Below are 13,336 nucleotides of genomic sequence, written 5' to 3' on the forward strand. Positions count from 1 at the left end.
ATGTTAAACAGAAAAAAAAGACTGTGTGCTCACTGCCACGCACGAAAGGCAGGAAAAGAACAATGAAAATTATGAAAAGTTGATTTTTAAATGTGAATGTCCGTTCTTTGCTTCTCTTATGCAGGGCTTGCACAAGACAGCGGATGCTAAGCGGGTCATTGGAAGGGCAGCCGGCCAAGGAACGTTCCATCCTGAGTGTGCAACATCACATACGGCAAGAGCGCAGGTCTTTGCGACATGGTTCCACCAGTCAGAGGATCAGCCGAGGGAAGTCGCTGGAGACCCTCACCCAGGACGTGAGTAGTTGCTGTTCTTAGAAAGGCCGATTAGCCAAGCGTTATCTACGTCACTGGTGCGTCTTACTCATTACAGTTTTTTCATTCGCTGTCATACATTTATAAAATGAAACAAAAAACAGTCATTTTATGTCAAACGGTAAAACGTAACACAGATTAGAATCTCCTTATGATCTCAGGTGACGTGCTTTGTTGAGAGGCTGAATTAGCAGTCTACATCGTTACTCAGTGCTCCCTTTTTTCAAACACAATCTATCCAAATATGTCAATAACTAATTCTTTCTTTACTTTTGAAGCATTCAAGCACTGTCCGCTACCGCAACGCCCAGAGAGAGGACAGCGAGATCAAGATGATCCAAGAAAAGAAAGAACAAGCCGAGATGAAGCGGTAGCCGCACATAAAATGCAGAGTCCAATGTCAAAACATTTGAGGCAATAGCTACTGTCGCTTATGTTGTGTTATGTTTGTCTTCTCTCTCTCCCTGGTTGGCCCGACAGTAAAGTCCAAGAGGAGGAGCTTCGGGAGAACCATCCATACTTCGATAAGCCGCTCTTCATTGTAGGCCGGGAACACCGCTTCAGGAATTTCTGCCGGATGATCGTTCGAGCTCGCTTCAATGCGTAAGATAACGCTGCCACCCTTGATGAAGGCTAAAGCAATATAGTTTTCATTTAGGTTTTCGGTTTACCTGCAGGATTCAACAAACACTAACTAATACTAACATAAACATTCACTTTCAACCACAGCTGCAACATCAGTTTAGTCTATAAACAAACCATTTTAATGTTAGATCAGGATGAATTATTCAAATCTACTGAATGAAGTGTCTGATCAGTGTAATGGAATGTAGGAATGTACAAAATTAAATAACTCCTGGGTATTTTTCATGCTGTTTTGAATACACTCACTTGAATACAAAACAGTCTGACTTTCTTTTACAGTATTCACTATTTTAACATGTTCTGTGAATCCATCACTAGATCCAAAACGGACCCCATCACTGGAGTAGTGAAGAACACAAAATACCACCAACTGTAGTAAGTATTATCTGGAGTGCTTTCTACCCCCAGTCCACCAAACATTACTGTTAAATTGGGTCCAAATCAAATGTAATATGGCACATATTTATAGGAAGACATTTACGACAAAGCTGCATGTTAAGATTTTACATCGGAACCTCCGAAGTCAATCATCTCAAAAGTTGCCGTCCAACAAAGTTTTTCTTGCCTCCAAAAAGTACAGCAACAATTGAAGTGAAAACGTGTGACGATGAAACGGACATTGAATTTACTGCAACATGGTTGTTTAATACAATAGGTAAATATTCACGGCGCTAGAAGCGCTACACTAGAAACACCTTACTATGTTTTTGTAACATAGCTGTCAGGTAGCCTCAATCTTGAAGAAGGCTTACTTTATCTTATTTCATTTCTGTTCTACAATAATTGGAACCCCTTTCACGGAATGGGTTGTGTTCAACTTCAGTGCTTCCACTGTGCGATATTTTCGATCTTCACTATGGCAACCACTCACAAAGATTGGCGCGGATAGTGGTTCCGAATATAACATCAATCAAGCTGATACCATGTAGTTGCATCGTGACCTGAAAAGAATGTGATCCTTTGGTTGCTAATGAGAACTGTCAGGTGAGCGCAGGCCTCAGAATAAATGAAATCCCTAGACGCTGTGGCCGAAATGAATTGAATTATTTAAGTTCGGCTTGGAGGCACACACTCCTTTGAGAAATGTTTTGGAAATTGCGTCCCAAATCAGCATAACGAGTCACTCATCAGGCAGAGCATTAGGCACACCTGCGCTGTCTATTAGAGTTCGTCACATTTATGTGGTGTTGCTAATATTGTTCACCAATCATCAAACCCAATCCATCGTCAATTCATGTCGTGATGCATTTGTTTTATGTACACCAAAATTAACTACAACCACAGTCATTTCAGAATGTTAATTAGAGTACCTCTCTGATAATGTTCCTAAAAAATATGCATTGCTAGCTTTTCTTCGAAAAGCAAAAATTAATTCTCAATGTGAGTGTCAGTTGTCAGTTTATCCTCATGTGTATTACCCGAAGAAGTAAAAGTTGTTTTATTTTGTCAATTTAACATAAAAGATGAAACCAATACATTTTATTGCGCTATGACACACAAATCAAAATACAGAACTCGGAAAATTAGAATACTGTGAAAAGCTTCAGTTTTGTAAGTTCAAAGAATCAAATTCTAATCAGGCAAGTAATCCAAAACACCTGCTAAAGGGTCTTGAGAATTTAAAAATTCTGTCTTAGGTTGGATCAGAAGAGTTCAGACATGGGGAAGACTGTTGATCTTACAGTTGTGCAGAAAACTCTCATTGACTCATAAAACACAAAAAGAGAGAGCAAAAGAAGCTGAGTGTTCTCAGACTGCGATTTCAAAACACATTAACGGGCAGTCAGAAGCCGGAAAGATGACCGAATGTTGGAGAGGGTGTTTAGGAAAGGGCGAGTCAAACGTGTGGGGGAACTTCATAAGGAGTGGTAAGCGCTTCGTATGTCGAATTGTTCTTGTCAAATCTCTCCTCAATAGTAAGCAGCGCAAATATTTTGGGTAGTGGACTAATTAAACGTTCCGAACCTCTTTGCTGACGTTTAGAAATAATTTAGTTCCTTGGGGATTTATATTTTGATATTGTATCATTCTTAAAGAGTTTTTATGGAACTTGGTAAATTTATGGCACACTAAAATACAACTTTGTCGCAATAAAGTTACTATGTAGTCCAACATATTTAAAATGTTGCATGCATTTTCTTTTAATTTATTATGGTTGTGTGTGTTTGAATGTGTGTGCCTGCAGTGACCTGTTGGGCCTTGTCACCTATTTGGATTGGGTGATGATCATTGTGACCATCTGCTCATGCATCTCAATGATGTTTGAGTCACCCTTCACCAGGGTCATGCAGGTTCCCACCCTGCAGGTAAGCAAATAATAAGTGTCCTTCGTGGAGCATGTCTAAACAACGACCCAAAATAATGTCACATCCTGTCCTCTGTTACAGATCGGGGAGTACGTCTTCGTCATCTTCATGAGCATCGAGCTGAACCTGAAGATCATGGCGGATGGTCTGTTCTTCACACCCACAGCGGTCATCAGAGATTTTGGAGGTGTGATGGACATCTTCATCTACCTTGTAAGCAAAACTCGCACCACAGTGTATTCTGTGTATGCTTGGATAGGTAATAATCTTGAGTGCCTTTCTCTGCTATTTTTCTACAACTGCAGGTGAGTCTCATTTTTCTGTGCTGGCTGCCACATGACGTCCCGCCTGAGTCTGGCGCTCAGCTCTTGATGATGCTGCGCTGCCTGCGACCCCTTAGGATCTTCAAGCTGGTGCCACAGATGAGGAAGGTGGTGCGGGAGGTTCTCAAAGGCTTCAAGGAGATTTTTCTGGTGAGCCAATGAGAGAAAATATCCAGCTGTATCTTTTATATTTCAAAAGTTATTAGATATCTTGGTAGGTAGGTAGTTTAGTTGAGAACGAATAAAACCTCAGAAGAACTGTTACAACGGGGCCCTAGGAGATCTTAAAAAGGCGGCGTCTATTATGCTTTCTAATGACAATTTCAATCTACTGTTCAAAGGTTTAAAAAAATATATAGACAACTGCTGAGTATAGTAGATCAAATAGATTTAGGCCGTTTACATTCATGCATTCATTGTTACCTACAAGCTACAACCACTAAAAAAATGTGCCATGCTTATTTTATTTGAAATATCTAAAATATAAATATATAATATACTTGTTTGGGCTGTTACTATCAAATCATTATGGATTAATTATCCCCACGACTCTTCCATGGAATAATCAAGGAATCGAATCCTACTTCCCCAAGGATGTTCCTCTAAGAGTAAGTCCGGTTGGCAACACATCTTTGCACATCATTGCAAATAAGACTTTGGTTTTCTGCAATTATTGTAAAGTAACATTATTGTCAGATATGGTAAAGATTTTCGTAGAAATTAATTTGTCCAAAAACTGAAAAAAAAAAAAAACAAATCCCACACCTTCAAAACACAAGTGCAAGACCGATCGCTGCTGCAATTAAGGATTAGCGCTCGGAGACACAGATAGTAACCATGGATGTGCGTCAAAATGGCCTGCCGTTTATTTTTGCTTATTTCTTGTACACGATTTCCCGCAGGAATTCACGTCACCTAACCTCACACCGGGTTCTGCTTAGCAATGTTTTGACACCAGACATTTCTCACGCTATAATCTGCTCAATTCAGCATTCTTGTAGTTGAACACGATTCAGTTTTCATTTCCAACCGCTACGGATAATAACATGATATTTAGTGTACACACACCATGTACTCCTTCCCAACCGGCGATGAATCCGGAAGGGCATCCGGCTTAAAAACTATCCCAAACATATTATCACTCTGACGAGACTTGCCCCTAAACTAGAAAATGTCACTGACTTCAGCGTCAACTTTTCACCAAGAGAGGGCAGTCATGGATCGTGAAAAAGTCACGTGTGCTTTAGATAGAATGCAATGGATTTAGGTGGAAATGTCAATTTTGCGATGACCAACTTTTTGGTCGAATTGCTCGTCTTTTTTTCCCCCCGCCCCACTTGTTGTAATTGAAAAGTATACTTATCAACTATGTTTCTGCACAGGGAGGCGTGTAGAAGGGTCTGACACAGCTCCACAGTGGATATTAATGTTGGATTGAATTTCAATGATGCAAAAGCACAAACAGATGGCAGTGATGCACCATTTCAGATTTGACATCATCCCTGGTTGTGACTGTACATAAGCGATTAGAAGTAGACGAAATGGCAACAGTCAAGTGGGACAAATTTAGGAATTTTACACTTTAGCAGAGATGGTATGTATAGTAGAGTATGAGGTGACTCGCATTTCCATTGAAAGGTTTTTGTTGTCAGTCCAGTATTGTGTCATGTATGTATTAACTTTGATTGAATATTTTCTGTTCTGCAGGTTTCTATTCTGCTCCTCACGCTAATGCTGGTATTCGCCAGCTTTGGTGTTCAACTGTTTGCTGGAAAACTGGCCAAGTGCAATGACCCCCATGTTCTCAAACAGGTATGACAAGAGCCATGATAATCCCCTTCCCACAAGCTCAGTTAGCATAACAATATTTGCACATGCATTCAATAGCATAACTGTGTTTCGTGTGTTGGTCACAGGACGAGTGTCACGGTATATTCAGGATTAATGTCAGTGTTTCCAAAAACCTCAACCTGAAATTAAAACCTGGAGAGAAAAAGCCAGGATTCTGGGTTCCGAGAGTCTGGTAACATCATCTTTTATTTTGAACACCTCGTGCTTTATTTTTTTGCCTTTCGTAATTAATATATTTTTATAATTCTGCCGTGTTCCAGGGCCAACCCTCGCAACTTTAATTTTGACAATGTGGGAAATGCAATGTTGGCACTATTTGAGGTGCTGTCACTGAAAGGCTGGGTGGAAGTCCGAGATGTCATTATTCACCGTGTTGGACCGGTATAGAACTGACACACTGTATATTATATATTTTGATGTCTTGTTACATGTTGGAAACAGCTGAGTAAGTGCTATCTTCTGTGCGGGCAGATCCACGGCATCTACATCCACGTCTTTGTGTTCCTGGGGTGCATGATCGGACTGACTCTGTTCGTTGGTGTTGTCATTGCCAACTTCAACGAGAACAAAGTATGAACTCAAAGTCACTTTTATCAGTGGGGCTTTATTTATTCAAGCAGTATTAGAGCTACGGGAAAACCTACAATCTAATATAGAACAATATAATAATGTAAAATAACTGGACAAGAATTATGCAAATAGTTGGATTGTGGATTATTTTTCAATCCAAAATAAACTGTTCTGATAACATTATACCTTTTTCTATACAAAAATTACAACATTATTTTTTCTCAGAACATTTTTACTTTTTAATGAGATTCTAACTTAAAACTTAACTTTATTTTCTCAAGCATTTAAAGCAAAACTCAACTTCTTGTTCTTAACTTTTTCTAACTTCTTTTTCCCGAATAATTATGACTTTATTATCATGAATATTTTCTATAAGATACCAACGTCGTTATTGTGACTGTTTTCCTAACATTTAACTTTATTATATATTTTTTAACTCTTTTCCCACCATAATTATATTTTTATTCTCTTAACATGATTATTATTTATTTACATTTAATATTAGGACTATATTCTCATTATTCATATGAGTTTTTTGCTGCAAAAGTATAACTGACAAAAAAAATGATTCCTTTATTTCCTGTTTGAAGAAATGCAATAAAAAAGCTGACTTCTTGCTTGCAACTTTAAGATTTTATTTTGTAATCCTTTTTTTCTTGTAATTTGTATTTGCCCCTTTTGACCGTGTCCCTAATTCTGATAATTAATTATTGAGTGATTTTGCTTAGACTGGTGTACAACTCTGTATCACTTCAGTTTAGGTTTTGCACTTGCTTTCCAGGGCACTGCTTTACTGACGGTGGATCAAAGGCGATGGGAGGATTTGAAAAGTCGCCTCAAAATAGCTCAACCTCTCCACCTACCTCCTCGCCCAGGTACGAATATGCATATTTATTAAACATTTACGCGTACAGCACTAAAAATTACTTTGGAGCAAGTTCCATCTTATTAAACTCATAATGTACTACTCATTTTCTGTGTGTATATCTACTGTGGCATCCACTTTTGGGAAATCCAAGCAGCGCATATCATAAATAATTGCTTTTTTTGGATGTAAACTCACTCAAGGTGGGGTTAGATGGAGGTGAATGCTGAAGTTGTATCAAGGCAGGCTAACTTACACTGAGGGCATGTTGTTCCGACTCATGCTTTCACCATGGCAAACAAATGAGAATGAACAGCCTTTGGCTTAGTGTAAATGCAGACAGAATGTTTACTTTAGGTCCTCAAAATGTGCATTAATTAACAATGATTCAATTAAAGTGCATTTAAATCAGCGCTTATTGAATGGAAACTTGAGAGATCCTTAAACACACTTAATGACATCAGCGAAGTCAACTTGTTTTTCATCCCCATCCAATTCCCATTGGCTCCACTCATTCTCTCACACTACTACACATACTCCTGCTGGCAAACCATTGCAGGACTGAGCTTTCCCCATGCTCAGATCACCGGAATTGAAGAGATTGTAAATTAGCTCAGATTCACAGGGCACATTTTAAATAGGGAGTTTTGGTGATAGCACAATTTTTAAATCAATCATAATAGTGTAACAAACCCCTAAAAATGTGCTGGAGATTGAAACTTCCTTGCCTGTTTCGCAAGCTCCTAGTCTGTGTGCTTGTTAACCCTTCATGACTACTTCATAGAGCACATAATAAGTGACTTTGCTGCAATAATGTATGTTTTTCAAACCCAGTGACTTTTATCATATGCTTTTAAATATCATAAATACCTTTGGTAAAATAAAGGGAAGATATTCAGCTATAAAAACAGGTTGGAACAACAGTACAAATACAAATAAATGGTTCAAATAATAATAAAAAAAAAAATCCCTGATACTTTAACAGTCCTTGACTGCCCTTTAGAGGACACAATGGATACTGTACGTACATGTTGCTGTTCTGATACCACTACTTCTTTAATACTCCTTTAATCGCTGGTGAGTAATACAAAATGAATGATTAAAAGTTTTATCACCGAAAACATTTTAAATAAAAGTGTTATCCCTAACAGAAAATGGGGGTTTCCGAGCCAAGATGTATGACATCACACAACATCCTTTCTTCAAACGAGGCATTGCTGTGCTGGTGTTAGCTCAGTCAGTGCTGCTCTCAGTCAAGGTACATTCAATATTGCATAGACCACCTTAATATTCCACGACACGAAAAAAACTAACATGACCCTTCTGTTTTGTTTTAGTGGGATGTAGACGACCAAGTAACATTTCCTCTCGCCACTTTGTCGGTGGTCTTCACTTTTATATTTGTACTGGAGGTGAGCCTGCTCTGCTGCATTTATTTCAAATTAGTATTACTGCTTATATAATAGTCACTCATGGTCATGTCCTTTGTTGTTGCCTAGGTAACCATGAAGCTGATAGCCATGTCTCCAGCCGGTTACTGGCAGAGTCGACGGAATCGTTACGACCTGCTGGTGACGTCGCTGGGCGTCATTTGGATTGTACTTCACTTTGCTCTCCTGGTTAGAACTGCAGTTTTTATATTATGAAGCCACAGTTATATGCATTACCGAAACTTAATGCGTAGCTATTTTCCCTTTAGAATGCATATACCTATATGATGGGCACCTGTGTGATCGTCTTCAGATTCTTTACAATATGTGGGAAGCACGTGAGTGTTGCTATTAAATTATTTCATTTTAATTGGGAATATATTCTTCCAAGAACACTCCCATTCAATTTGTGTAACAATACTGACATTGTTAATATGATTGATTGGTTCTATTGTTTATTAAGTGCTGAATAAAAATTTTTTTTTAAAAAATGCACACATCTCTGTCAAATCTGGTCACATTGTGAAGGCAGGATTAAAAAATGTCATGCTTAAGCAAGAATCTTAATTTCCATAAAATCCAGTGAGTAACACATACCTGGTAAAAAGAAAATGTATTAATAATATTTTGGTAAATATCATAATTTAATGTCACAGATTGTTGGTCTTGTGTAGAATTTTAGAACTGGTTGTTCATTTAAAAAAAGTAATTGAAAGAAAAATGTCTCCAGGTGACACTGAAAATGCTGTTGTTGACCGTGGTCGTCAGCATGTATAAAAGCTTCTTCATCATCGTGGGGATGTTCCTCCTTCTCCTCTGCTATGCCTTTGCTGGCGTTGTTCTCTTCGGCACTGTCAAGTACGGAGAGAATATTAACCGGTAAGATTTGACTGGCATGACAGCAGATTAGGTCTACTTGTTCTGAGTCTTGGTCTGTCTTGCCACCACCTTGCAGACACGCCAACTTCTCAACGGCGGCCCAAGCTATCACAGTTCTATTTCGAATAGTCACCGGGGAGGACTGGAATAAAATCATGCACGACTGCATGGTAAGTTACCAAGCCATGGTGACCTATCAGGTCAATTCTGACTTTTATTTGTCACATATGTGACATGCATCAGATTTTTTGGGATGCGATATAAACAGTCCAAAATTAAGAGTTTTTTCAAATCCAGCCCAGGCTTGTTTCACACAGATATGCAGAGGTGGGTATTTGTCAGTATTGTAGTCCGTCCGTGAGTTATCATCAGTATTTCATGTCCGTCCAGTCAGTCGGAGTCAGCTAAACGGCGTTGAATAACGGACTTACTGGTACCACGTCACATGCAGGTGCTGCACACCTGACCAAGCCAAATATATGCAAAATAAAATTGTATTAGTATGCCTATCGGTCCCACAGACCTCAATGACATGTGTCCCATATTGTTTTTATGACACTGATCACCACACTATGCATGTGTGTGTATCTGCTGTTTTTGATTTATTTTTATTTATTTGGCTGCGTGTCTGATTGTGTGGCGCCTGCATGTGACGTGCAAATTATGCTGGCCTTTGGCTGTCGCAGACATGGGATGGGCTGGGCCCACGTGGGTCGGCCTGAAATACTGACGGAAACTGATGATGATGCCCACCTGCACAGATGCGTACCAGATGCAACTGTAGTACAGCCTGCACATCAGACCTACACGGTATCATAAACCAAATATGCGCTGCGTGGGTGGGAGAAACAGACTCCAGATATACTGATCACAATTATCTTTGCATCTGCAACATTGTTTCAATCAGTATTTAATTTTGTAAATATATAGTTTGACTTTAAATATAGTTTGGTGTTATCCTCATCTTTAATGCCTTTCCTCAGGTGCAGGCTCCATTCTGCACCCCGGATAAGCATCGCTATTGGGAGACTGACTGTGGCAACTATGCTGGAGCCCTCATCTACTTCTGCTCCTTCTATGTCATCATAGCCTACATCATGCTTAACCTTCTTGTTGGTCAGTGCATGTGCCTGTTTTTTTACCTGCATTCTTTTCCTCTCATTTACAGCAGAACACAATCCGTGCACTTCCAAATTTATTATGAACCACATTTTCTCATTTTAAAGTAGTGTAGTAAATTCTTTCAGTGCAGGCTCAAACTGCCACAATAATGAAAGCTTTATTAAAGGGGAAGTAAACTCATTTTTTTTTTCTTTACAAGAATATGTTCTATTCAGGCACTCTAGTCGAAACATGGCATTCTGATTAATATTGCATTTATGGGATATGAGTCAAGCGGCAAAATCCATACCAGCCATTTTGTCACTTTTCTCGACTAAAAATGACATCACTGTTGCTCAGGGCTCAACTAACGACCAATCATGGCTCAGTTTCAGAAAACAGTTTATATTGGGGTTACGAGTTTTATTTTCGATTGCTTTAAAGCAGACATTTGAACGCTTGAGCGCCAGCAAAAAGAGGAGGGAACAATGTACAATGATGGCATGGCAAGATCAAGGAAGAGAGAGATGAAGCACACAGCATGCATTCCTGTGGTTTGATGGACTGTGTTTATCTTTCTGCCCCCTCTGGCTCATAAAGACGACACAGATGGCACCGACTGTTATTGCACCACAAGAAGTGTTGATCTGCTCAGCTAATTTAGAAAAGGAGCAGTAAGAAGCAATAACAGGGTTTAAGAAACAGTCAGTGCAGAAATTGAATCTTTCAAAGTGGAATATTTCTATCCTTGCGATGCAGCCATCATCGTGGAGAACTTTTCCCTGTTCTACTCCACCGAGGAGGACCAGCTGCTGAGCTACAATGACCTGAGACACTTTCAAATCATCTGGAACATGGTAGACGACAAGCGGGAGGTGAGCAATTACTGAAAATTGAAGAATACTGCACATGTATTGTTAGTCAGTCCCCGCTTTGCTGTCACAAAATTTCCCAGTATTCTCAGAAAACCCACTTGAAGTATTTCAGAAAGTGTTTGGAGGAATCACTTTGTTCATTCTTCTGCAGGGCGTGATCCCAACATCCAGGGTGAAGTTCCTGCTGCGTCTGCTCAGGGGCAGGCTGGAGGTGGACCTGGACAAAGACAAGTTGCTCTTCAAGCACATGTGCTATGAGATGGAGCGACTACACAGCGGAGGAGATGTCACCTTCCATGATGTGCTCAGGTGACTATAAAAATACTGTATGAACACTTGCACAACAACACTTAGGTTAGTAAAAGAATTAAAAAATAAAACCTTTCTTAAATGTTCCACAATCACTTGAAGTATGTTTTATTATTTTTAACCCGGCAAATTATTTTAGTACAGTAAAGAGGCAAATAGATTAGCGGAAAAAGGTTTTATAGAACAAAGGCTGCAGCAGGTGTTGGCGGTTCAGTGAGAGCAGTCCCAGGTCAAAGAAAGGAACCCAACGGGGTTTCAGGGTACAGGGCTGGTGGAGTGCAAACAATCTGTGGAACAAGGCAAGGTCATTTAAAACACTTGTCAGGTATACAACATTAACGGGCTGGGTGTACAAACTTGTAAGTGAGAGTGTTGATTTGGTGAGGAGGTGGAGCTAGGGCCCAGTTTAAGTACTGTTGATGGAAATTGATTGCACCTGGTCCCAGCATCACTGTCTTGTCAGCCCTGAAAGACACACCCAGCACACACACACACACACCCCACACACACACACACACCCCAGAGGGAAGGGCTCAAGGTGCAGGGCCACGAGCCCTAACTTATGTATTGTATTATTGTACTTAGACATTAAATACAACAGCACTGTACTGTATTTAAAAAAAAAAAAAAGGTTGAGCCATTGTGACAATATGCACAATTTGAGCAATTGTTTGGCTTGACCGCAGCGCTTCTACGTAAAATCTCAGACGGGTTATTGTGTGGTGAGTATTTTGTAAGATTTGCTAGTCACGCCACACTATCCAAGGAAAGTGAAGAAGTTCAAGTATAAGGGGATAAAAGGGACTACTACACTACTGTGTTAAAAACAATGACCCAAAACTTGAAATTAATTAGCATTAACAGCAACAAAAATTATGATGGTTTACAGTAGTTTTAATTTCGGTTAATCCTGTCATAATGATGTAATTGTGCCTACCGTTGTGTGTGTTGGCAGCATGTTGTCCTACCGCTCTGTGGACATTCGCAAGTCTCTCCAGCTGGAGGAGCTGTTGGCCAGGGAACAGCTGGAGTACACCATTGAGGAGGAGGTTGCAAAGCAGACCATACGCATGTGGCTCAAGAAGTGCCTCAAACGCATCCGTGCGGTGAGTTGGCCCCACGTGGCAGCCGGCGCCGCCACCTCGGCATGTGCGCGCGTATGACGCTTTGTCCTCGCTCTGTTTGCAGAAGCAGCAGCAGTCGTGTAGCATCATCCACAGCCTGAGAGAGAGCCAACAGCAGGAGCTGAGTCGCTTCCTCAACCCCCCCAGCATCGAGACCACGGTGCCGAGCGAAGACCACAACGCCAACAACCCAGACAACCCCTCGCAGCCTGAGGTAAAAGCGTGCTTGCAAGCATTCACATCACACCATCATCTGCAGGTGTACACTGAACAAAGGATATGTCCGCTTTGTTTAGATGAGTGGCCTCCAGCAGCTGCTCAGTCCCACATTGTCCGACAGAGGCGGCTACAGGCAGGACTCCTCCGACCTGGGCAAGCCGCAGAGGAAGCTGGGACAGTGGCGGCTGCCTGCAGGTGTGTGTGCGGGCGCCCCATTCGTCTCCACAGAGCACCATCTCTTCGTGAGACATTGAAAATACAATTTATCCTGGCATGTCACCGCTATAAACGCTCTCTACAACAACACAATTGCGGTAGAAAAACTCTGTCAGAGAGGAATTGATATCAAAGAAAAATATCAATTTACATTCCATGTTTGTACACTAGTACCTCAACTTACCAACTGAATTGGTTCCGTGACCCCGTTTGTCCTCCATTCAAACATTCGTAAATAGAGGTTAATTTTCCCATTGAAATGAATGCACCGTAACTGCAATTCATCCATTCCCGCCCCCAAATTATATT

General features: G+C 40.4%; 1 protein-coding gene across 6 annotated transcripts in view; it reads left to right on the forward strand.

Annotated features, from left to right (window-relative positions):
• The window catches only part of nalcn (sodium leak channel, non-selective), a 68,176-nt gene that overhangs the window by 52,847 nt on the left and 1,993 nt on the right, over positions 1–13,336 (forward strand). For all 6 annotated transcript variants that reach the window (XM_088315029.1, XM_088315032.1, XM_088315033.1 and 3 more), the window contains 24 exons: positions 125–296; positions 593–684; positions 795–917; positions 1,278–1,334; positions 3,145–3,265; positions 3,347–3,478; positions 3,571–3,738; positions 5,296–5,400; positions 5,505–5,611; positions 5,700–5,820; positions 5,911–6,009; positions 6,791–6,884; positions 8,026–8,132; positions 8,212–8,286; positions 8,374–8,493; positions 8,574–8,642; positions 9,035–9,183; positions 9,260–9,353; positions 10,167–10,299; positions 11,044–11,159; positions 11,311–11,468; positions 12,424–12,574; positions 12,657–12,806; positions 12,889–13,006. In XM_088315029.1, the coding sequence (XP_088171155.1) occupies positions 125–296; positions 593–684; positions 795–917; positions 1,278–1,334; positions 3,145–3,265; positions 3,347–3,478; positions 3,571–3,738; positions 5,296–5,400; positions 5,505–5,611; positions 5,700–5,820; positions 5,911–6,009; positions 6,791–6,884; positions 8,026–8,132; positions 8,212–8,286; positions 8,374–8,493; positions 8,574–8,642; positions 9,035–9,183; positions 9,260–9,353; positions 10,167–10,299; positions 11,044–11,159; positions 11,311–11,468; positions 12,424–12,574; positions 12,657–12,806; positions 12,889–13,006 (2,831 nt within the window). The remainder of the gene's footprint in view (positions 1–124; positions 297–592; positions 685–794; positions 918–1,277; positions 1,335–3,144; positions 3,266–3,346; positions 3,479–3,570; positions 3,739–5,295; positions 5,401–5,504; positions 5,612–5,699; positions 5,821–5,910; positions 6,010–6,790; positions 6,885–8,025; positions 8,133–8,211; positions 8,287–8,373; positions 8,494–8,573; positions 8,643–9,034; positions 9,184–9,259; positions 9,354–10,166; positions 10,300–11,043; positions 11,160–11,310; positions 11,469–12,423; positions 12,575–12,656; positions 12,807–12,888; positions 13,007–13,336) is intronic.

The sequence above is a fragment of the Idiotropiscis lumnitzeri genome, chromosome 14 (genome assembly GCF_059441095.1).
Source record: "Idiotropiscis lumnitzeri isolate Australia: NSW breed Sydney's pygmy pipehorse chromosome 14, RoL_Ilum_1.0, whole genome shotgun sequence".
NCBI classification, from domain to species: Eukaryota; Metazoa; Chordata; class Actinopteri; order Syngnathiformes; family Syngnathidae; genus Idiotropiscis; species Idiotropiscis lumnitzeri.